This window comes from Siphateles boraxobius, unplaced genomic scaffold (genome assembly GCF_051911475.1).
Source record: "Siphateles boraxobius isolate OS27281-9 unplaced genomic scaffold, OSU_SipBor_1 26, whole genome shotgun sequence".
Lineage (NCBI taxonomy): Eukaryota > Metazoa > Chordata > Actinopteri > Cypriniformes > Leuciscidae > Siphateles > Siphateles boraxobius.
Genome location: NW_027508876.1, coordinates 746,121 through 771,199, shown reverse-complemented (window position 1 = coordinate 771,199; position 25,079 = coordinate 746,121). Strand labels below are relative to the sequence as shown.

General features: G+C 40.9%; 1 protein-coding gene across 1 annotated transcript; it reads left to right on the top strand.

The window, feature by feature from the left end:
- Window positions 1–3,815: 3,815 nt before the first annotated feature.
- Window positions 3,816–24,289, top strand: LOC143751543 (uncharacterized). The gene is made up of 13 exons (XM_077244097.1): window positions 3,816–4,000; window positions 4,481–4,680; window positions 11,708–11,845; window positions 12,025–12,139; window positions 13,880–14,078; window positions 16,155–16,296; window positions 19,675–19,830; window positions 19,922–19,977; window positions 20,630–20,805; window positions 21,428–21,828; window positions 23,010–23,106; window positions 23,188–23,368; window positions 23,468–24,289. The coding sequence occupies exons 1-13, from the start codon at window positions 3,878–3,880 to the stop codon at window positions 23,620–23,622; spliced, it is 2,139 nt and encodes a 712-aa protein (XP_077100212.1). The 5' UTR covers window positions 3,816–3,877; the 3' UTR covers window positions 23,623–24,289.
- The last annotated feature ends 790 nt before the right edge of the window (window positions 24,290–25,079 follow it).

Here is a 25,079-nt window from a genome sequence, read left to right as displayed (position 1 = left end):
CACCCTCCCACCCCTTTGGATGTTATACGGCGCGAGGACGCGCGTTCGGAGAGGGGGGGGTACTGTCATGGGTCACCATCTATTTCTGCACTACAGTCCCCAGAATCCTCTTTGGCGCACCTGCAATCACTTTCCCCTAAATTATCACCTGCACCTGGTTACAATCAATTACCTCATCACCCAGCTCTATAAAACTCTCACGGATACCTCAGTCATGGTCAAGCCTCCAACAGGAACAGACCCAAACCCAGTCACTAAGAAACTCTCCGTGTCGTTCGGCAGCAAGTAATGTAACGTATACTTACCTTTAGTATACTAACCTGTCTATCCATGTTCTGATGTACTCAGGATCCACGCTACGGTCCCTGCCCGGTCCTGAACCCATGTATCCTTCCTGAATATCGTTCGCCTATGGATAACCTGAAAGAAAGAAAGCAAGTATCACAGAACTGAGTTAGTTTGATGTAAAGCACACTGAAGAGGACCTGCTCACCTGAAAGTCTACACGTCAGAGTATCCTCCTTCTATTCACCTTTGAGCACGCACCTTGTATGTGACGAAATAAAGTTTATGTTCATTCACTTACCTCTGTCTCCGAGCCTGTATCCTGACACTTGCATTGAAATCTCATCATAAATTAACCGAAACTCAGTGTATGTCTCACAGACATGACAGATATCTAAATAAAGCTTGAAATTTCATTAAACGAAACAATTCAAAACGAAAAGAAATATAGGCAGCATACTCTCTGATTAATCCAGGATGTACATTTCTCTCTATAGGCGCGTTCACTACGGAGATATCAATCGTCACTTTCTTTAAACGAAACAATTCAAAACGAAAAGAAAAAGGCTAGCCTATACCTTCTGATTATGTAATCCATGATTTGCATTTCTCTATATATGCGCGTTCACTAGGAGATGGCGATCGTCAACTTAATCTTTGCAGCACTGACAGAAAAGTTGTATTAATAAAAATCAATGGACGAGTGTCACCGGATTTACAAATGCACTTGTTGCTTGTTGCTTGTTAATTTAATTTAAATTAATTAATAAAATGAATACAATTGTCATAATTAAAATAATTAAATATTATTAATTGTCCCATTTTTGCTCATTTATAAATAGTATTTATATCTACCACCCCCTCAGCACCTGGGTTAAACAATTATTTGGCGCCACCATATTATAACGGCCCACGTTTTAAAAATAGTCGAGTCTAAATAGGGCTACGGCTCATATTACATTTAATGCCGTCAGCCGGGATCAGACACAACGTGCACGGGTTGGCCTTGATTTTTTTTTGTTTTTTTTTTGCCCGATCTGGTATTCAGTTTCTGAACGGTGTAGTCACAAGCCAACAGTTTGGTGACGCTGTCTGAGCCTTATGTCATAATTTTTAATTAGTCACGGTAATACCGTGTACCCCGGTAAAAAAGGGAGGAGGTTTGACGGTATCAAAATTTGGATACCGCCCAAGCCTATCACAATTATTCCAAATAAAGAAACGGTGAGGAGGACTAAAATTGTGTTTATAAATTAGGCACCAGGCCTAAAGCGCTTGTTTATGAAAATTTGACAATTTAAGGGGCACTTTGGTGATGTTGTAGTAACATAACAATAGGAAAGGGAGACCTCCCACCTTAGAGAAAACAAGATTAGGAAGTGACAAGTGACTCTCACTCCTCTAACCCGTGCTAGTAATGACGCAACCAGCTGAAGGCGGAGCTAATCTGAATTGATCAAATTATTTCCTTTTCTATTTTGTTACATTTGCACGTAATTTCATCAATATTTAATTTCTTAATCACTAAAATAAAAGTAATAAAATACTTATATAAATTTTACTTTTGTCTTTTTCTTCCATAGGTTTGATATGCATGTGTTTGTAACCTTGGTTACAACAGCACCTAAACCCTCTGAACTTGCATCAACAGAAAGAGTCATGTCCTTGTTGACGTCAAAGAATCTGAGAACTGGGGCATTGCTCAGTTGTGACTTCAGCATCTCAAAACTCATTTGCTGTGAAGTTTCTCAGTGCCAAGCTATACCACTTCCATGAGTTTCTTCAGCGCCACACTGATTTACGACAGGTTTGGAACAAACTTTGCAAGGTATTGGACCATGCCAAGAAACCTCATCCAAGCAGCTTTATCTTGTGGCTTAGGCATCTCCACAATTGCTTTCATTTAGTCTTGATCTGACTTCAAACCTTCTCCACTCAGTACATAGCCTATGTACTTTATATCTGACATTCAGATCTTGCATTTTTCCCAATTTCATTTCAGATTTATGCTCCTGATTTTCTCAAGAAGTCACCTGAGCCTTTCGTAATGTTGCACAACATTTTCTCCCCTCATGTTTATGTCATCCATGATATTCACGACTTCCTCCGGGTCCTTTGCCTTTGAGCTATGCACTTTTGGAAGACTTCTCGTGCTGAGGATACACCGAAAGGTAGCTTCCTGAAACACTATCTGCCAAAAGATATATTAAATGTCCAAAGCTTGAAACTTTCTCCATCCAATTGACTTTGCCAAAACCCATGGTTAGCATCCAATACAGAAAAAACTTTTGCATTTGGCATTTCAGTCACCACTTCTTCAACTGTCTTGAGTGGAAAGTGTTCTCTTTTTATAGCTTTGTTTAAATCTTTGGGGTCAATGCAGATTCAAAGTTTTTTTGGCTTCACAATTATAATATAATTACTATACAACTGTATACCCAGTCGATTGGTTTCTTTCTGTTTCTTGATCGCTCCAAGACTTTCCGTTCTATTGAGTTCTGTTTTTATTTTTGTTTTTTAGTGCGATCGGCACTTTTCTGGGCGGATATATCATCAGAGACACTGTTGGATCAATCTCGATATGATGCACTCCAGGTATGCACCCCAAACCATTGAACACTATCAAATTCCTTCAAAATGTCAGCTTTTCTTCAGTCTACCTTGTCGATTCTTTGAACCAGTCCTAACTATGTGCAGGCTGATCTTTCCAGAATAGCAGGTGAGACTATTTCTATAATCTGGAACTTAATCTCAGCTTCATTGTCTTTAAACTGGCAGATAAACTTTGCTTGTGACTTCACTCACTCTGCAGATATCCACAGCTTTGTTCAGATTAAGATCTGGTTCTCATAAGAGTCAAGCTCAGAATAACAGACACAATAACAGATACAGAATAACAACAAACAGGTGCTATCAGAAGCATATTTTTTTTGGTCATGAACCATTTTTTTTTGGTCATACGTGACTGAAGATAATCAGACGGTTAAAGCATCCCATATGGCTGTAGTTTTTCTTAAACCACACATTACCATTACTTTAACACATTTTACATGTAGTTTAGATCATATCTAATTTGGCTGCTTCAGGCAAGTGCAAATGAATTTGAATGCTTGATGATATGGTTAGTCGCGACCTTATCCAAACCTGATCTGTGATCCATTTTTCAGCTATCACCCATCGGTTGAGAAGCACTCACCTATCTGGTATATCACTAACTATGTTTCAATTTCTTGTTAGGTATGTAGAACATGTTGTCCATGTTAATCAGTATCATTTACACACACACACACAGACACACACACACACACACACACACACACACACACACACACACACACACACACACACACACACACACACACACACACACACACACACACACACACACACACACACACACACACACACACACACACAAGGAAACAACTACTGAAATCTGATATCCATGTATTTTGGATTTCACGGAAACTAACAAGTGTGATCAGAAACATTCTTCATGTGCATGATTTCAGCTGGCAGAACCAGTCAAACTGTAGTCCATGTAGTAATCTGTGTTTACCGCATTACTCACAGTTTCATTTCATCAAACACTATGGCACATGCTGCGCTACTGCTGCTGATCAGCTTGACCCTTTCTGTGGGTTCAGCCGTAAGTTTCCATGGGGGATCGATGACCTTCATGCCTGGAAACAGATATCCAGGTGGAACAGTGGAGGTAAGTCCAGGTTAATACGTATCTCTTTAATCTGTTAATTGTCACCCCCCCTTTTTGACCATAGATTTATGAACTTAAATGGTTGTAATTCATGAATGCTTTAGAATACATATTAAGGTTGGTTCTATTAAAAGAAGACACCCAGCAGACTATTGCAGAAGTGAAAGCAGCTTTGATAAATTAAAAAATTAAAAAGTTAGAAGAGATTTCACAGTTTTCGCTTCTGGAACATGTAACGACATGTTTTTTTATTTATTTATTTTTTTTACTTGAAATTAAGTACTGAGTAAACTGAGAACTCACCCTCATTTAATTCTGAACTTGTATGATTCTCTCTACTGTGAAGCATAAAATAATAATTATTTTTTTCATAAAGTGAAAGTCAATGGGATCCAGTCTTTGAAAGCATTCTTTAAAATATATAGCATGGCTTATTTGCAGGTGTTAAAAAAAAAATTCTGTTGTATGTGTTCCTGACAGATGCACTTTTACTACAGAGAGTCTGGTAAACTGCCCTGTGATCCTCAAGTCGCATGGGCCTGTGATAGTGGCGACTGTGGCATTCTCACATTCTCAGAGCCTGAGGTGACGGATCAGGACCACTCGGGTCAGATCCTGTGGTGCCAGTATGAGCGTCACATGACCACCAATGTCACTGGCGACGAGCCCTTCACTCTGAGGTAAGATCAATAAAATAATAGTAAAAAAGTAGACTTTTGCGTTTTTTTACTAAGAGTACTTCATAACTTTTAAGATAATATACTTACTGAATGTAATGTTTTCAGACATTTCAAAAAGCCCTCATGTTCTGTTTAGGGTCTATGTTACCCCAGACCCTCTTCAAGTGTTGAAAAATCATGTGTCAATTATTTTTATTCTGACATTTCAGGAATTGTCCTAATTAAATAAGATCTTTTCAGGAATTTAATTTATAATTTATGAAAATTTTTCAGTGTGGTGATCTTAAACAGTTTTGGTATCTAAAATCAACTTACAGTTAAGTATCGCTCATCAACAATTAACCAGTGGTGGAAAGAGTCCTAAAATTTGTTTTACTAAGTAGAACTACAGAAAAATAATATGACTCAAGTAAGAAAAAACACTCAATTAACAACTATGTTACAAAGTACTTCAGTATTATTTTTCTATTTTTACCCAAAATGAGGCAATGGTAGTAATATGGAGCATTAAACACTTTCATGTAACTTCATGTAGTTTCTTTCACACTGAAAGATGGAACGCCCTTGCACAAAAAGTCCACAAGTGAGATTCATAGAAGTATTAAACTTATCCCTAATATGGATATAAGATATAATATAACATGCAGACAGGGATGTTTTGACTGATGAAGCATGAAGTGTCATGGATACCCAAATAGAGAACAGGAAGCAAATGCGAGTAACAACTTTTATTCTAAATATAAGTGCACAGTAACGGGACAAATGGTGGAAACAGTACAAGCCGATGGTGGTGGGTGACGCAGGGACTACAATGGTCAGGTCCGTGAAGAAGTGCAGAGACGAGAAGACAGTGAGACGACAATAATCCACAAGACGATGAGTAATCCACAGAACAACGGGCAACAGGAACACGAGGCAGGAACACGAGGCAGGAACACGAAGACTGGATCACCAACACCGACAACATCAAACAACGATCTGACAAGGATGAGAAAACAGCGGTGAGCATATAAAGAGTGGTGAGATAGTCTGCAGCTGGTGATGTGATGATGATCAGCTGGAGCGGATTAGGTAATGACATACATTCACGCCCACTACACACGTGCACTCATACAACAACATAAACACGAGACTAGAAGGGACAGTGAATGTGTCTACCGTGACAGTACCCCTCCTCCTAAGAACGCCTCCTGGCGTTCCCAGGCTCCCCTACCTGTCGATTGTAATCATCGATAAGGGAGTGATCCAGGATGTCTCTGGCAGGCACCCAACTTCTCTCCTCCGGACCGTAACCTTCCCAGTCCACCAAGTACTGAAATCCGCGTCCCCTCCGCCTAGAGTCCAGAATGCGGTTAACCGAATATGTGGTCTCCCCATCTACGAGTCGCGGCGGGGGAGGAACCGGGGTAGGCGGATTAATGTGAGAATGAAACACGGGTTTGATCTTTGAAACATGAAAAACGGAATGGACCCTCCTGTACGCAGGGGGTAACTTGAGGCGGACTGCCACCGGACTAATGATCTTGGTGACAGGAAATGGGCCGATAAATTTGGGTGCAAGTTAATTAGAGACGGTGCGAAGAGGAATGTTCCTGGTTGAAAGCCACACTTTTTGACCAACGACGTATACGGGAGGCCTTGACCTGTGGCGATCGGCCTTGGCCTTGGTGCGCGCCCCCACCTGGAGTAGAGTCTCACGGGCTCTAGTCCAAGTGCGGTGACACCTCTGGACGAAGGCGTGAGCGGAGGGGACCGCAACCTCGGATTCCAGACTGGGAAAAATAGGTGGCTGGTAACCTACACTACATTCAAACGGGGATAGGCCCATGGCCGACACCGGTAACGTATTGTGTGCGTACTCCACCATAGACAGTTGTTGGCTCCAAGAGGAAGGGTTCTTGGAGACCAAACATCGTAACATCCTCTCCAAATCTTGGTTGGCTCTTTCGGTCTGGCCATTGCTCTGGGGATGGAACCCTGAGGACAGACTAACCGTCGCCCCCAGTAACCTACAAAACTCTCGCCAAAATTTGGACACAAACTGGGGTCCCCTGTCGGAGACCACGTCTCTAGGGAGGCCATGTAACCGAAAGACGTGGTCCACGATCGTCACCGCTGTCTCCTTGGCTGAGGGTAATTTGGGCAAGGGAATAAAATGGGCCGCCTTCGAGAATCGGTCCACCACAGTCAAAACTACTGTGTTACCCTGGGAGGGTGGGAGGGCGGTGATAAAATCTAGAGCGATATGGGACCAGGGTCTTGAAGGAACCGGCAGCGGCTGAAGTAACCCGTCTGGAGGTCGATTGGAAGTCTTACCAGTGGCACAGACCGAACAAGCCAAAACAAAATCGTGAATGTCGCGAGCCATAAGTGGCCACCAGAACCGTTGCTTGACTAAAAAGCTAGTGCGATTGACTCCTGGATGGCAAGCCACGTTGGAGCTATGACCCCACTGGATGACGTCCGACCGTAATCCCTCCGGCACAAATAAACGATTCGGTGGGCAACCGGGCGGAGGCGTTACCCCTTCTAAGGCCTTCTCGACTCTCGATTCGACCTCCCATGTGAGTGTGGAAACAAATAGGGTTTCGGGTAAAATGCACTCGGGAGTGGACGGGCGTTCGGAAAAATCAAATATACGAGATAAAGCGTCGGGCTTGATGTTCTTGGAACCCGGACGGTATGAGAGGGAAAAATCAAAACGACCGAAAAAAAGTGCCCACCGAGCCTGCCTGGAGTTCAATCTTTTGGCGGTCCTAATGTATTCTAGGTTCTTGTGATCGGTCCAGACGATAAAAGGTACCCCCGACCCTTCTAACCAGTGGCGCCATTCCTCCAACGCTAACTTGACTGCCAACAACTCCCTGTTACCAATGTCGTAATTACGTTCAGCTGGGGATAGACGATGGGACAAAAACGCGCAGGGATGCATCTTGTCGTCTGTGGAAGAGCGTTGGGATAGCACTGCACCTACTCCCACCTCTGACGCATCGACCTCCACCACGAACTGACGTGAAGAGTCAGGGGCGACAAGGATGGGGGCCGAAACGAAGCGGCCTTTAAGTTTGGCAAACACAGCCTCGGCTGTGTCTGACCACCTGAACGTAGTTCTGGGGGAGGTCAAGGCAGTCAGAGGTGCGACTAGTTGGCTGAAGTTGCGAATAAAACGCCGGTAGAAATTGGCGAACCCCAGAAACCTCTGCAGGGCCTTGCGGGAGTCTGGGCTTGGCCAATCCACCACAGCCTTAATCTTCTCAGGATCCATCCGCATTCCCTCAGACGAGACGATGTACCCTAGGAAAGGAACAGACTGTGCATGAAAATCGCATTTCTCCGCCTTGACAAAAAGCCCATTCTCTAGCAACCTCTGAAGCACTCGTCGGACGTGTTGCACATGTTCCTGGAGAGAAGAGGAAAAAATCAATATGTCATCCAGGTAGACATATATGAACTGATCGATCATATCTCGCAACATGTCATTGACCAGTGCCTGGAAAACTGCTGGGGAGTTGGACAGCCCAAACGGCATGACCAAGTATTCAAAGTGCCCCCTAGGGGTGTTAAACGCAGTTTTCCACTCATCCCCCTCCCTGATGCGGACCAAATGATAAGCATTACGCAAATCCAGTTTTGTGAAGATGGATGCTCCCTGTAACCTCTCGAAAGCTGAAGACATCAATGGCAAAGGATAAGTATTCTTTACCGTGATGTTATTCAGCCCTCGGTAATCAATGCAAGGTCGCAGAGAACCATCCTTCTTCCCCACAAAAAAGAACCCCGCCCCCGCCGGAGAAGAGGAAGGGCGAATGAACTTGGTTGCTAGAGAATCAGAAATATATTTCTCCATAGCCTCCCTCTCAGGAATAGAGAGTGAATATAACTTGCCTTTGGGCGGAGACTTACCTGGCAGTAAATCTATCGCACAGTCATAGGGACGATGCGGAGGGAGAGAAGCAGCCCGAGACTTACTGAACACCTCCTTCAGGTCCAGATACTCCGCAGGCACGTTAGACAAATCCCCCGTCTCCTCCTGAAACACAGAAACAGGCACGGACGAACAAGCAGAAACAAGACAAGACTTATGACATTCCTTGCTCCACTCCAGCACAGCTCTATGATGCCAGTCCACTCGGGGGTTGTGTTGGATGAGCCAAGGGTGACCAAGGACGACGGGTGCCAGGGGTGAGTCCAGTATATAGAATGAAATAGTTTCTGAGTGGTTGCCGGATGTGATGAGGGTGATATCTTCAGTGGAAAAGGAAATGGTGGGGAGTTCTTGGCCATTTAGTGCGTGAACAGCGATTCTGTGTGTGAGGGGTTTGAGGGGAATCATGAATTTCTGTGCAAACGTGTGGTCCATAAAATTACCTTCCGCCCCCGAGTCCAGAAGTGCTTGACAGTCGTGCTGGTGGACTGACCATCTTAGTCTTACCGGAAGGAGGGTGGAGGTAGATGTAGACGTAGGTGAGGGCTTCCTGGCGGAGATCCCACCCGATAGTAGCCTCAGATTTACTATCGGGCTTGGCCTTTTACTGGGCAGTTATATGCATAGTGTCCAGCTCCTCCGCAGTACAGGCAAAGGCCCTGGGATCTCCGCCTCTCCCTCTCCTCCCGGGAAAGCCGAGCTCGACCAACCTGCATGGGTTCATGATCGAAAACTGGGCTGACCACGTCCCTGCCGCTGGATCGTGGATCGTTGAATCCTGTGAGCGTGCGGGTGGACGGAGCTCGACGCTCGATCCTTGACAACCGAGCGTCTACCCGCAGCGCGAGATCGATAAGTCCATTCAGTGTGGTGGGAAGATCCAGGGCGTAGATCTCTTTTTGGACGCGGTCAGCCAACCCATGCAGGAACATGTCCCACTGCGCCTCCTCGTTCCATCCACACTCCGCCGCCAGGGTCCGGAACTCAATTGAGAAATCGGAAACGGATTTCTCACCTTGGCGTAACTCCGCCAACGCCCTGGCAGCTTCTCGTCCTGATACGGCCCGGTCGAAGACCTGTTTCATCTCGGCGGAGAGTGTCCGGAACGAGTTACAGCACGCGTGCTGGCTCTCCCACACCGCCGTTCCCCATAGTGCCGCCTTCCCAGTCAGCAAAGTCAACACGAAGGCTACCTTGGCTGGTTCTGTGCTGAACGTGCGCGGTTGCAGTGCGAAGTGCATGTCGCAGCGGGCCAAAAACGCTCTGCAGTGAGCCGGCTCCCCAGAGTAGGCTTCTGGGATGGGTAGGCGAGGTTCTGACTGGGAGGGGTTCTCTGGTGGTGTGGGGGGAACGGCTGGTGTGGGTGGCGCAGCGGGACCACGTAGGCGTTGGATCTGCTGGGTGAGCTCGGACACCTGCGTCACCAGGGCTTGTACTGCGCGACCCGTGTCGCCGATCTCTCTTTCTTGTGAGTCCATTCTCCGAATGCTGTGGTGAATGAACTCCTCCAGGGTCGATGAAGACGCGCTCGCTGCTTCCATTCCACGGTCAGATCGTTCTGTCATGGATACCCAAATAGAGAACAGGAAGCAAATGCGAGTAACAACTTTTATTCTAAATATAAGTGCACAGTAACGGGACAAATGGTGGAAACAGTACAAGCCGATGGTGGTGGGTGACGCAGGGACTACAATGGTCAGGTCCGTGAAGAAGTGCAGAGACGAGAAGACAGTGAGACGACAATAATCCACAAGACGATGAGTAATCCACAGAACAACGGGCAACAGGAACACGAGGCAGGAACACGAGGCAGGAACACGAAGACTGGATCACCAACACCGACAACATCAAACAACGATCTGACAAGGATGAGAAAACAGCGGTGAGCATATAAAGAGTGGTGAGATAGTCTGCAGCTGGTGATGTGATGATGATCAGCTGGAGCGGATTAGGTAATGACATACATTCACGCCCACTACACACGTGCACTCATACAACAACATAAACACGAGACTAGAAGGGACAGTGAATGTGTCTACCGTGACATGAAGACAATAAACACGATTGTGATAATATATGTGTTCTTCAAGCCATCTCAGGTATTTTAATAAGAATGATGTTTATCTATAATGCAGCGCTAATCGACAGGCTGTATCACAGTATAGTATTTTATAAATATTACATTTTCTTACTCTGTGTTAAGAAGCAACATGGGACCAGAGACATTTTTTTCAAACACTGGATTTTGGAGCAAAACATGATATTAAGATGTGGTTAAGACTACACTCTAAGAAAAGTATGCTTTCTCCAGTACAGAGGACAACTTTTCTAGGACTAGTGTAAGACTCGATTACGAGGCAGGCACAACTGTCTCCTGCTCAAATTGAGTCGATTCCTCTAGCCGTAGGCAGAATCAAGTTTGGCCAAGCTGTCACTGTGGAACAGTTTCAGAAACTGTTGGGTCTCATGGCAGCTGCGTCCGACGTGATGCCTTTTGGCCTTCTGTACATGAGGCCATTGCAGTGGTGCCTCAAGACCAAGTGGTTTTCCCTGAGAGAAAACTCTTAGCTCTTAGCCGGCCTCCGTTACACTCACCCACCGAAAGCCCACTCCCATCCAGGTCACGGCAGCAATGTAACCCGATAGGTCCTACTCGCCTCACATCAGTGCAGGCCTCGAACCCGGGTCTCCAGCATGGGAGGCGGGCACACTAACAAGAAGGCTAAAGACTGCAGCCGCTAGTATCGGTCGCTAGCGCGCCTCTTGAGCCCTCTGTTACATGAGAAAGACCCCTTTAACTGCAGATTATTTATATTTTTGTTATAATTAATTATTTTAATGAGATACAGAAGGGTCAAATAAAAAGAATGTTATTTATAATAAATACAATAAACTCCACCCATTAATTTCATTGAATTAATATTGTATCAACCTCAAAGGATTCATAAAGATTTTTACGTCTCTCAAGTTGCCATCAATATGTTAATATATGCTTATAAAAAGTATGAATGCACATGTGCTACTCTAACTTAATGTATAGTAATCACATTCTCTCTCTCTCTCTATATATATATAATGGAACATTATTAAAACTCTCTTTAGTGACTCTGGTTGCTGCTGGGCAAATAATGTTCATGATGTCCGTGAATGGACACTTCATAGTCTCGTTGACACAAGAAAACGTTCAGACACTCAGACTGCAAACAGGTCCCCTGTTTCTGCAACAATACCAAACATAAGGTTTGTGCTTTTAAAATACAATTTTTTTTAAAGCTTTCTGGAATAAGTTGATTCTGAGTGGTCCACTGCTAACCTGAAGATCAAATATGTTTGTGACCGCCAAACTGTACAATATATTTCACCGTTGTCGCTTCAACAATCAAGAAAATAGTTGCGTCTTGATAATGGTCTTTCCTTAGGGTTCCTCAGAACTGTTTTCAGCATCTTCACCTGCTGGCCCATGACCCAGATGGAGATAATGTGAGATGCATGTGCCCATCTTGCCATCAACACCCAAACATACATCTTGATGAGGTAACAGTTTTGAATGATACACTGCAATGAAAAGTTCAGATGCAGATTAAACTGGCAAATGCACTGTGGCAATTTAAATAAGCTGTTTTCAGTACTGTGGATGACAGAAATGTTGAATATAAAAATATTACAATTTCATTAAATGCTGACATGTATAGATTACAAATGTCCATTTAATTAATAACTATTTTTGCCAGTATTTCTGTATGTTACATATTAATAGACCTTAGCCAGGGTAGCGCTATATTTAACTTTTGACAGGAATATCCATCAGCCCATTAGCTGTTCTTACAACATGAACTTCTTATTAATACTGTTAATAATTGTTGCAGAGAAACGTACATTTTATAATGAAGTTTTTAAAATGTGCTTTATATATGTGTGTGTGAGTGTATTCCCTCTCAGCTTTCAACTTTACAATTGACCTATGGCTAAGCCACGACCCTCCACTCACTGGACAAACAATCAACATTCGGTGACAGGCGCTATATTTAGTTATGTTGAAGAGGAGTGAAAAGACTACATATTTTGCTATAAAAAACCCCACAAAGTTCCCCAGTTGTTTTGGTAGAAAGTTGTGTAAAATGTTGTGCTTAATATAATTAATGGTTCATGATCAAATTAAATATGTACAGGTCTAAGTTGCATACGTTTCCAGGACAAGCCTTTTTACCATCTTTACCAAGAGTAAGTTACCTCTCCGTTAGTTTGGTGCTACAGTATTTACATGAATCATTCAGCACAACACTGCTAACATTTGTTATCTCGGTTATTTACAGATGCGCTAATGAAGCTGAGTGACATGATGTGCAACGCAGCTAGAAGCTACAATTACCGTTTTCTAATGTTACGTTAGAGATGTTAAAAATAACGTTCAAATACGTTGTTGACTTAACGTTACCTTAGAACAGATGTAGACATCCTTATTTCATTTATCCACGTTTAGTTGGTGTTGAGGTCTACCGCATAACTTAATCCAGAGCAGACACTTATCTCGGTTGAGATGTGGCTTAATTTGGAAAGGGTAAAAAATACACACTGTCGCCCAGCCTCTCGGGATACCTAGTGTCGGAGTTGCATGTACTCCATGCATACCGTTTGTACATTTTAAACTTAAAAAAACATATAAAAACGAATGAAAACTGATTAACTGCAATGCATTTCAATGGATGTGGAAGCAGAGAATGTCCGAGTGTATTGGGAGCTATGCGCACTGTGATTGGCTCATCGCGTTTGGGGGCGTGGCTTAGCCATAGGTCAATTGGCGTCTCTTTTTTCGACCCGGCATTTAGTCACATTTACCTAATGCATCTATTATTAAACACATTTCTAACTATGACATTTTTATATGAAATGTATGACGAAAAATGTCTGTAAAATATCACAAACAAAACAAAACAACTTGAATGATTCTGCTTAACAAGTTAACTTGTCTTAACGAACTTGTGGAAGGGCCCTTCATTAAGGGATTCAGAATTCTTTCATTTGGAACATCCCAACAAATAGCGTCGCCTCTCACAAGAGCGCAAAAATGGCATTTAAAATTTGCCCAGTGTGTTTAATGGGTCACATTGTTGTTTAACAACATACCGATTGTTCAGCTGATGAAATGTCTTTCTGAAAAATACTTTCAGTTGCACTTTACTTTATACAGTGCGTGCCATTGTAAAGACTACATCTATCCCTAACAGCCTCATTCATCTGATTTAAATTCAATATGTTGTCTATTTTTTTTTCTAGGACTCGTGCACTCTGAGCAGTACTGGGACTTTAGACTTGGGACTGCATGTTTTTGAGTTCACAATGGAGGATTATCCTGTATCAAACATCACTTTGACAAAAGAGAATGGGATCTCCTCTGTCAGAAATCCTTATAATCCGACTGCCAACACTGACTCAACTCCACTCAGTCAAGTGCCTCTGCAGTTTGGAGTTGAAAGTGAGTGAGAATAATGTAGATCAGTGGTTCTCAACCTTTTTTAATCCCATCCTCCATTTTCCACAATACATTTCGAAAGCCAGAAAGTGACACACTCCTAGTAAATTACATATCAAGATACCAGAAGTTTTAAGAGCTGAATGTTTTTCAAATCTGCCACTCTTAAACAATGCATTTACACTTCCAGTTGTTTGTGTATATATAATTGTGTATACTTAATATCATGTTAATATATAATAAAAAATATATATATATATATATATATATATATATATATATATATATATATATATATATATATATATTTATTTTTATTATTTTTTTTACTTAACAAATAAGTATATTCTTTAAAAATGTATTTACATTACTTATCCTGTTCTAGAAACCACACGTGTAACACTTTACTTAAAGCCTTATTCCATGGTTCCTCTGAATACTCGATTCTGATTGGCTGGAAGTTGTGCATTAAAACTGTTTAATGCACAGGTAGTTTACCTGTCAGTCAGTTTAATCACTGTTCTATTATGAGATAGGCACTCGAGTTAGTGACTCGGATTTGAGTCACATTTTATAAGACTTCAGACTTGACTCAACTCGACAAAAAGGACTTGTGAATATTTTAAAAACAATTCAAGTCTTTTATTATTAACTACTGATATTATAAAGAAAGAATTTGGGTTTTATTTGAATAGTTTTATAAAATCCGCGTCACATATTTCCCTACGTGTCGTGGTATTTCGGACCCTGATCACACTGAACGGTCTGTCGAACAAGCCTATAGAATTTGATTGTAAAGGCCATTGCACACTCCGAAATTCGTCCGAAATTCGCATCCGAAATTTTCGCACGTTAAAAAAAATATTCGACCTCACCTGATGTCAATCACGCTTGCACACTGCCTACGAAACTTTCGTCCGTCATAATGAAAATTCAGATCGGGTTCGATTTTCTGCATTTTTCGCATCCACAGCCAGCATTTTGAAAGGGTTTTTTGACAATTCAGAGCCACTGTACAAGTGTATGACAAGTATTTATTATTTAAGTATTTATTATTATTATACAAAATATTTTCTGTATAGGCTACAGCTGTTCTGTCTGCCCAGCGCTTCCGCTGGCCGGTGTGTATGTAAATGGACTTCATTTATATAGCGCTTTCACAGACCCAATGGCCACCAAAGCGCTTTACATGTTGCCTCACATTCACCCAATCATTCATACACCGACAGCGGTGTCAGCCATGTAAGGCGCCATCCAGCCCGTCAGGAGCAGCTGGGGTTAGGTGTCTTGCTCACAGACACCTCGACACTTGGCCAGGTGGAACCGGGGCTCGTACCACCAACCTTTCGGTTTGTAGACAACTTACATGAACCACTGTCAAACTGTTCCACTGACATTCTGAGGTAAATTTTGAATCGCTCTGGATAATTTCGCAACTCCTTGATAAGGAGCTGAAACTCTCCTTCCTCTTGGCGCAATCTCAGGATTGGATGGACCCAATATTTCCTCTTTCTTTTTCTCTTTTTAGGAAGAGAGAGGGGAACAAAATCATCGTCACTGCTTTACGAATCCATTTAGTATTTTTTGCGTTTATTTCCGCAAAGTTTTAATAAATACGCATCGGACTCGGTGTGCAAGGTTTCTGTGCGTGACGAATTTTTAGGCTGACGAACACGAAAAAACGCACACGAAAATTTCTGACTCAGTGTGCAATGGCCTTAAGTCCGAGTATTGCGCGTAAACTCCGAAATGTCATAATGAAAGTCCCATAAAACATGACGGGAGCCACTGTGCCATATGTTTTTTTACATTTGGGTTTATTAACATGTCCAATCCCTACAGGAGATATGAATGGGAAAAAAAACTTCCAGAACCAACAAAACTATTGTAGTGGCACGGCTGCATTCTATTAGAAACAAATGTGATAAAATACAAACTAATAGAACAAGTTCCATTTGCTGTCAAAGACTAGTCCTGTATGAATAAGACTTTAGCAGTAGTTTTCATGTATTGTGTTGCTCCAACTTACTGTAGTTCTGTGCATTTAAATCATTCTACCCTGTTTCCACTGTTTTGTAGTCCTAACACCAGTCCACAGTTGTGTACCAGGGGTGAACAGGCCAAGTTTACTGACACCAACTCCCTTACATGGAGATGTACAACATGCAGCTGTGGGACGTGTTCACGTTATCTCCCTCCGTGCCCAGACCTCGGGCAACAGGTCTGAAATATGCATTGACCAAAAATTGAATCAAAAAAAATTCTGCCACAACTTTCCTTAACTGATCCACATTTCACTCTACTAACATATGCAATTTTGTATAAATTCAGAAGATCTATCAGTATGCACTGTTTTTGATACAGTTTCCACATTTTCACCGCAATGAATTAGAAAAATACTCTGTAAATAAATAAGTACAAGTAAAATAATCGGTTTGTTGATTGACATGCACTTGTTAATGCTGATGGTGAGGAATTACAGTTGCATCATCTCATAATGTACCTCAAATTGAGTAGTGTATCACTGAGAAACGTCCTGCTCGAGTCGTCTTTGCGGGCAATGGGTGTTTTTGTTTTCGACGCGCGCTGTACACACTAGACCAATCACAACAGACTGAGCTGTATGGCCAATCAGAGCAGAGTAGCTCGTGCAAAGGAGGGATTTAGAGAGATTGATTCATCTGACGAGTCGTTTGAGAATCATTGAAAATGTATATTATGAGAAAATTACAGTTTTTTTTTACCTTTGATGCATGTTGTAGGAGACTCCAAAACAACATTAGGAAACTTTAAAATAGCATAATTGGGGCACTTCAGAGGTTATGTTCAGTGTAGAGTTTTGCACACTTGCAAATTCTATTATTATAACAAACAAATGTAAACTTATGTAAATAAGATATTTACTGTGCAGTGTAGACAGCTTTTTTTTTCATGCTGCTAAGAGGACCAACGGCCACACACACATTTAAATGCGGGATTTACTCTCAAATTTGCAATTATTAACTTTTAAGTTAACTATTACAAAAATACAGCCACACTTTAGATAAGGGTCCAATTCTCACTATTAACAATGACTTTTGCCTCAATAAACTCCTAATTACTGCTTATTAATAGTTAGTAAGGTTGTTAAGTTTAGGTATTGGGGATTAAGGGATGTAAAATATTGTCATGCAGAATAAGCCATTAATATGTGCTTTATAAGATATAACAGCCAATATCCTACTAATATGGATGCAAATAGGCAACTAGTTAATAGTGGGAATTGGACCCTAAACTAAAGTGTTACCAAAAATACATAGGCCTAGATCCGCATTAAGTAATTTAAGTGCTGACTACTAGATTATTAAAAAAATTAACAAAAAAAAAATTCAAATATTTTTGAAATGTTGTTCCAACTATTTGTAAAAGTAATGACTTGTAAATCTCTCACAGTACATTACTGTTTGTGTTGTTGTGGTGCTTAGGAGTCATTGCTTACACATTATATCTGTGCTTTACTAGAGCACCCTCCCTAACTTCAGAAGCACTCTTAAAGCTCCCGTCGGCAACAATTTTTTGATCATATTCAGTGAAATCGACACTATAATCCGACAGAACAACATAAATAAAGTGGTTTTAGAAAAAAGACCGAGCTTCTAACTCCACCTGGAGCGTGTTATTTGTTTTGGAAAAATCTACCCGTCCCGGATCATCGGGTCCAATCAGCGCAGGGGGGTGTGAGATCTGACTGTCAATCACAGGTCGTGCACACGCCACCCCTCGCGCACGTTACAATCACATGCACACGCCTGAAGTTCGCGCAGTAATGAAGAGTGATGGCGGAAAATATTCCAATTCCTCGGTTAACCTCAAGAGCTAGGAGGTCAAAAACAACACAGGAAAAGAGAACACCTGCTGAAAATAAAGAAGTAAAGAAAGAAAGTGTGTAAATAAACCAGGATCAGCATCGGATCGGCATTAGAAAGGTGGAGAGATTTACGTGATTTAATTGGGTTCAAGCTGGATGCAGAGCTTGTAACATTTCTTCTCCACAGGTAATTGTGCTTTATCAACCAGTTTCTTTATTTCTTAGTGTTATAGTAATTCCACAGGTAATTGTGCTTTATCAACCAGTACCTTTATTTCTTAGTGTTATGTTAGTAATCTAAGTATGTTTGCCCTAATGTGTTGGTATGGATAGCTAACGTTAGCACCTGTTGGGCTGGTTCATTTGTTTGCACTGAAATCCGTGTGAATGTAACGTTAGGTGGATAAACATGTCCAGATGAAGGGATAAAGTTCGGCTTTTAGGAAGAATCAATGCTACTCTATCTTTCTTACGAGAGTAAGAACAGTAGTAAAGCTACTGTTATTGTATGTGATATCTTACTAGCTCTGATATATAAGCAGTAGAAAAATGTACAATGACCATGTCTGCCACATACAGCAATAATAGCATTTCAGACAGACGATGGTGTTTATTTACGTTTAATTGGTGGGTAATCCATTTCGTAACAATCTACTCCAAAATGACAAAACAACAATAACAAAATACTTAATGGTGTTGATGGATGCTGATGAGACGGGCGCGTTCACAGAAAATCTGGTGCACTGGCACTGACGAGCACGAAGCCACGAACTCGGTGGGAGGGTATTCGTTGATAGTGGGGGAGGGGCATGAGAGTTGTAAACATTCACAATTTTGCCTAAGTCCACTCAATCTGCAGGCTTGCCGACTGGAGCTTTAAGGGCCGTAAGCAATTGGGACGAATATCGGCCCGTGTTATTCACCAGCATTTTTCAACGCGTTTTTTGTGTTCACACCCAAGTGATTTCCGCTAACGATGAGCCGAGTGAACTTGCAAATTCATTCCCTGATATTAGGTGGCGCTTAATGTAAAACAGAAATATCCAGACCCCTGGATTCTGTTCCATTTTAATGTGCTCTCAAGGCTTTTTTGAACCAACAACACAAGCTGTGTGAATGACTCCTTACCAAGAGCAGTAGTAAGTGTTGTTTGATGAGTAGCGTTACCTGTATTAGCAGATGGGACTCATTTCGATGGGCAAAAACATGAAGGTGGGATGTCAAAGCTTATGTTCCAACACCAACGAGACCAGCAGCTCTACATTTATCTTGGCTTGCATCTTCCTCGTCTTCTTCACCTTTACGTATGTGTGCTCGGCAAGACCGCTTTGTGTTTGAACGCCCCAAAGTTGTGTTTACTGTAACTTCAGAAGCTCCAGACACGTGAGCAAAAGCGCCAATCTCATTGGTCGGATAGTTTTTGACGCGGCGGGTCAAACCAAAAAAACGAACTCGGGGAGTTTTTTTAAAAATTGCGCTTTTACGTGTGTTGTTTTTTGCGTCGGTGTGCACACTCACATTGGCACCCTTTGTTTAATCGCGAGGCGTTAAACGTCGGTGAATATGGCGCGCGAAATTCGTCCCGGTGTGAACGGGCCTTCAGTGATTTGATTCTGGAACCGTGCCTGATCAGATGTACAGTATGTGAAGTTGTTGAAATGCTTAATATATATAGATAAACCAACCAGCAGTTTTAGCATGTACCGGTTATGTGAGTAAATGTTATCTAATCTTTCAATCACTCTTGTGTAGTATCTTAGACTTCCAGGTCAGTGGACCATGGAATATATCAAAGAGCTTGAGGAATGCAAGTCAAGGGATTACAGAGGCAATGCTGATATGGACACCACAGGAATCTGACCTGCATCATCATGTACCCGTGTGTTTCACTGCAGAGACACTTCAGAGGTAAAATGAGGTCTGTTCTTAATCTCACTGAGATTTCAGGATTAATATGATTTTTCCTTGATCTGTCATTCGTCTTTCTCTCCATAATTAGTCAGTCAGAGATGAGGTGCATTGTGATCATTGTGGCAAAATCGAGGGTTCTCTCAGGTAAAAAATATTTCATAAATGTCTTCATGAACGATTCTGTTAACAATTGTTTTTGTATTGTAAAATATCTAGTTCAGTCATGAAACTCTAGATGGTGCAGGCTGATATGTCCTTTACATGCAGTCTCTGCACCATGTAGAGTTTCATGACTGAGCTAGATATTTCGCAATACAAAAACAAACTGTAAACTATAAAAATTAACAACTGTTAACAGTTTTTATTTTTGCTTGCAATCATATTTACTATATGGCACAAGCTGATTGGCCTCTGCTGATCTTGCAACCAATGAGATTGCTTGCTCAACATTTGAATAGTCTGGTTTAGTCTTTGGCGTAGGCTAGTCCTGCAGCGTGCGATCAGAGTACGTCTGAAACCACCTCCCCCAGCTCCACCTGCCTAGATCTGCTATGGTATTTATGTGTCTATTCATGCACCAGCAGAATAATCTTACTGTACATGCTCACAGCAGCGGGACTGTGTATCTGTATCTTTTCAAACAGAGTAATCCCCAATCCCGATACTATGATTTGGATTTAACAAATTCTTTTCACATTTTAATTACTCTAAAAGCATTGTTAGTGCATTGATAATATCTTGCAATTTTTGTTGTTGTCATTTTAGATCAATTAATAAATGTATCATATCCCTCAAGGTGAAGCAGAGGTCTTCTGTGAGGATAGCAGTATCAGCATTGCAATAAGCAAAGCCTCCATGGAGGGGATTGACCAAAATTGGCTCCAACTGAGAGACCCTACCTGCTCTCTTACTTCCAATGACACCCATATCCTGGGCATGGTGTCCCTCGACACCTGTGGTACCACGATGGAGGTAGAAATACTGCTGTCTATGTTCTCCGCTAAAAAAGATATATCTTCAAAACATTTAATGTATTATGAACATCTCTTCTTTGTTATGTGAACGTTAGAGGGACATTCCATTCTATCATTTTGAACAAGTTCTGAGAACGTTCCCTTTTAGCTGATCCTTCTAATTATTAAAGGACTATCTGAGAATAATGGCACCAAAAAAAAGTTTTCTCCTAAGATTTGATTAATCAGTTATATATAATATTCCAAGAATTTTGTTCTAGGAACATTTTATATTCACATTATAAAAACATTCATCAAAAACAAAAAACATCATATGGATGTTCCATTAATATTATTGGCACCATGTTTCTCCAAACATTACAAAAACATTCATCAACTTTTAATAACATCATAAGGATGTTCCCAGAACATTTTTCTCGAACGTTTTCTCTCAATGCATATAAAATATTAATAATGGTCCATAAAATTTTTTTAAGAATATTTTGTCCTAACATTTACAAAACCTTTGAAAAAACTCTGTTAGATTCTAAGTCATTTCAACAGTCAGCTGTATAATATTTATCTCTGTTTTTCATTTCCGCTTGATCTTTTCACACACTTGCTTCCTCATGACCAATCAGGACTCCGGAGACTTCATGGTCTTCAAAAACGAGATCAATTCTTTTGAGAATCCCAATGAAGTAATCACCAGACGCAATCAAGTTAAAATCGGCTTCTCCTGCCAGTACCCCAAAGTAGCCAGTGTTTCAAACCACTACATCAGCAAGAAGTCAGACTTCATCTTTACTGAATCCAGCTTTGGCACTTTTAGTTACTCATTTGACATTTTTACTGACAATAACTTTAGCCGTCCAGTGGATCCCAGTCTGTATCCGCTGGAGATAAATTTGATAGATATGCTCTACATGGGTATTGCAGCCCATTCTGCTCTCCCTGAGGTCCAGCTCTTTGTGGAGTCTTGCAGGGCCACTCCAGATGCCAACCCATACAGTGCCCTCTTTTATGACATCATCAAAGAAGGGTGAGACTGCTAAAATCTTTACACTAAAGTGTGGTAAAATCTCTCTTCTATATCTGTTCCACATCAATTTTATTTTGTGGGAAAAAGATTTTGTCATGAAAAGTGTCTACGGTTTCCATATCTCTTGTGTTTTGCTGTATAGCTCCGACCACAGTGAAACCTCATTATCCAAAATCAACATAGTTATATCAATCGTTAAATATGCTTTGTAATGATTGGCTGTGATTGTTGCAATGGAGAGACAACTATAACTATAATTCAGAGACTACTTTAGCTATAATTCATCAGCTGTTTCTTATTTATTTCATTGTTATCTAAGTATTTAAGTCCTGAGTTTGGCTTTGTTCCTTGTCCGTTATTGTCTTGTGTTTATTCATACAAGCAGTTACGCTGCCTTTGTTTGCTCCTGTAATTCCTGGATAATTGTATTTCATTTGATTAAAGGACTATAGCTAATCCCTTCTTCTGCTCATCCTTGCCGAGTACGTTACAAAATACCAAACCCTCGAGTATAGTTAAGTGATGGACTCACCACCATTACGTCTCATTCTCATTGAGTGGAGGACGTTGGTGGGTACAACAGCACTGTAGTTCTGCAAGATGTGACCGTATCAGTTACGGACTCTTATTTTGATGTTCTGTTTTGTTTCCCTTAGATCCTCTATCCCTGCTCTGTTTAATTACGGTTTCCTTGGTTTCTGATTATCTCCCTGTTTGTTTCTATGGTTACTCATAATTATCGGCTTTGTCTTATTTAGTTCATTGCTATCTCCTTAGTATTTAAGTACTGAGTTTGGTTCTGTTCCTCGTCCGGTATTGTCTTGTGTTTACGTATACCTTTGTTTACTCCTGTGATTCCTGGATAATTGTTTTTCATATGATTAAAGGATTATAGCTAATCGCTTATTCTGCTTATCCTTGCTGAATATGTTGCAATAGTATAGGGTTTCCTTGATAGTCAAGTTTCTCAATCACTTAATCTGCAGGAAGTTGAAGATCTAGTGTTTGAGAATTTAATTCAAGATTTCTCCATGGATTAGACAATACACATTCATGATTAAAGAATTAATGTAATCTCTTTGTGTATGATTTATTGAATATTCAGATTTAATATATTGTTTTGCCACCCTAACTGCTCTGTATCATTCTTCAGAGGACATGTGATCATTGTTTTCTTACAGGTGTATTTTGGATGGCACAGTTGAAGTTTTTCATAGTGATGCAAGAACGTATGACTTTGGGATCCAAGCGTTCAAGTTCACAGGAGGCTACAATGAGGTATTACAGAATCACATGTCAATGTTGTAAATCTTGTTGAGTATGAACATTAACTATAATGCACTCAAATTCTGTTGACAGGTATACATTACCTGCTCAGTAATTCTGTGTGCGGAAGGAAGTTCAAGCTCTAGATGCGCCCAAGGCTGCCTCGGAGAACCCCCACGCAAACGCAGACGAGATGTGAGCAAAGAAACCGATAGGCATCACATAACGCAGGGTCCCTTCCGTGTGACTAGACAAACTCAGCATTCTGCAGCAGGTAAATTAGTAAAGTCTTAAATAATAATAAATAATAGTGTTAAATAATAATGAGTTCTGCATCATGATCTTTAATATAATCGAATCTTACTTTCTTTAGCATCAGAAAATGGTGGTTCTCTTCAAATCAGTGCAAGCACCGCGGTCTTCTCAGGACTCTTTATAGTCTCCATTGTGGCGCTGGTGGGATTGTGGGTGTACAATAGCAAGAAAACAAGAGCAACTGACCGCATGGATCTAATGTCCAGCTTCTGAGGAACATTTAAACAACATTCTGTTTATGAATCCTCTCGGTTCATGTTAATTGAAAAAATTATTTAAATGTGTAAAAATCTGCATTACTTTCTGTCAGACATTGTATGCCACTAAAACTTGCACAAACATGAAAGGGTTTGTGTGTTAGAAATGATTCATAATTTGATACCGTGTGTTTCAGATTTTGTCTAAAGGTAAAGACTTGGACAGGTGTTTTACACAAGTAAATGTCTAGTTTAGAACAATAAATAGTAAATCAGCAGCATACTTGCCTTTGCCTAGTACTTTACTCTTTTTAACCCATTTTCTTCTTCTTTTAAACATTGTTTAGGGATCATCCAGTAACTTGATGTATAAGTAATCATATTGCCTATGAGGTGACAAATTACCTAATATGTAAATTTAGGACTGTTACAAACAGCTGTTAGCTTGATGGAAATATCAGAAGTATAGAAAGCAAAAGTGTTTTTTTTATGTCATAAGTCGAAAACTTTACATTGTGACATCCTGGTTTCATCACATCACAACAGGCATATGAAGAATAAAGTCAATTTAACTCTTTTTTTAAGTACTGTTTCTTTTGTGTATTCACTAATCCATGTTAATTCTGAGGACATTTACATACTGTATCTGTAATATTTTACTAAATGTTACTTCAAACCTCTGATTCAGTTGCTTTCTTTCTATAAAAGAAATTGATTTACTATTCTCAGCATGATATTTGATTAAAAAGCTAACATAAAGCTTACATTTTCCTCTAGATTCAAAGAAAGTAAACAACAGTCTATTATTCCTGCTGCCAATGTGTGTTATTAAAGAAAATCACTCATTGTCATTGCTCTTTAGTACATTTAGTAGGATTACTCTATTATTTAATTTATACAGTGAAGACTATGCAGTGTTGTTTTTACATTTGATTACTTTCTGTTTATAAAGACTGTTCTGTTTTTTATTTTTTATTATTTATTTCACAGGAAAGCATTTTTTTTGTTGAGGTCTAAATTGTTCCTAATCACCACTAAGACAGGGAAGTGAACACGCATAGGAAAAAAGAACGACAGAAAGAACGGCTCCCCTCCAGCCGCGACTCGGCTCCCATCGTTCATGTTTATGAGCCGTTCAAAAGAATCGGTTCGTTCGCCAACGTCACAACTCTACTTCACAGTCGTTAAGCTTTCCTGGGTCGACATTTCATTGGGTAACAACAGGCAATTTTGATTTATATGCTGTTTAATGTTTGTTGTTGAGGATTGCCCAACTGGTGGATAATATTATTGACCGCTGCAGAACTCTGGTCAGGAAGTCGGAGTCATCAGAGAGTTTAGCCGTTTATTGCACAAGAGTGGCCCTACACAACAGTGTATTTGAGGTAGTTTCGGAAATAAATAATATAACAGAAATAAATACTCACTGTCTCAACATATTCAACAACTTAAAGAGACTGCAAACTCAAATAT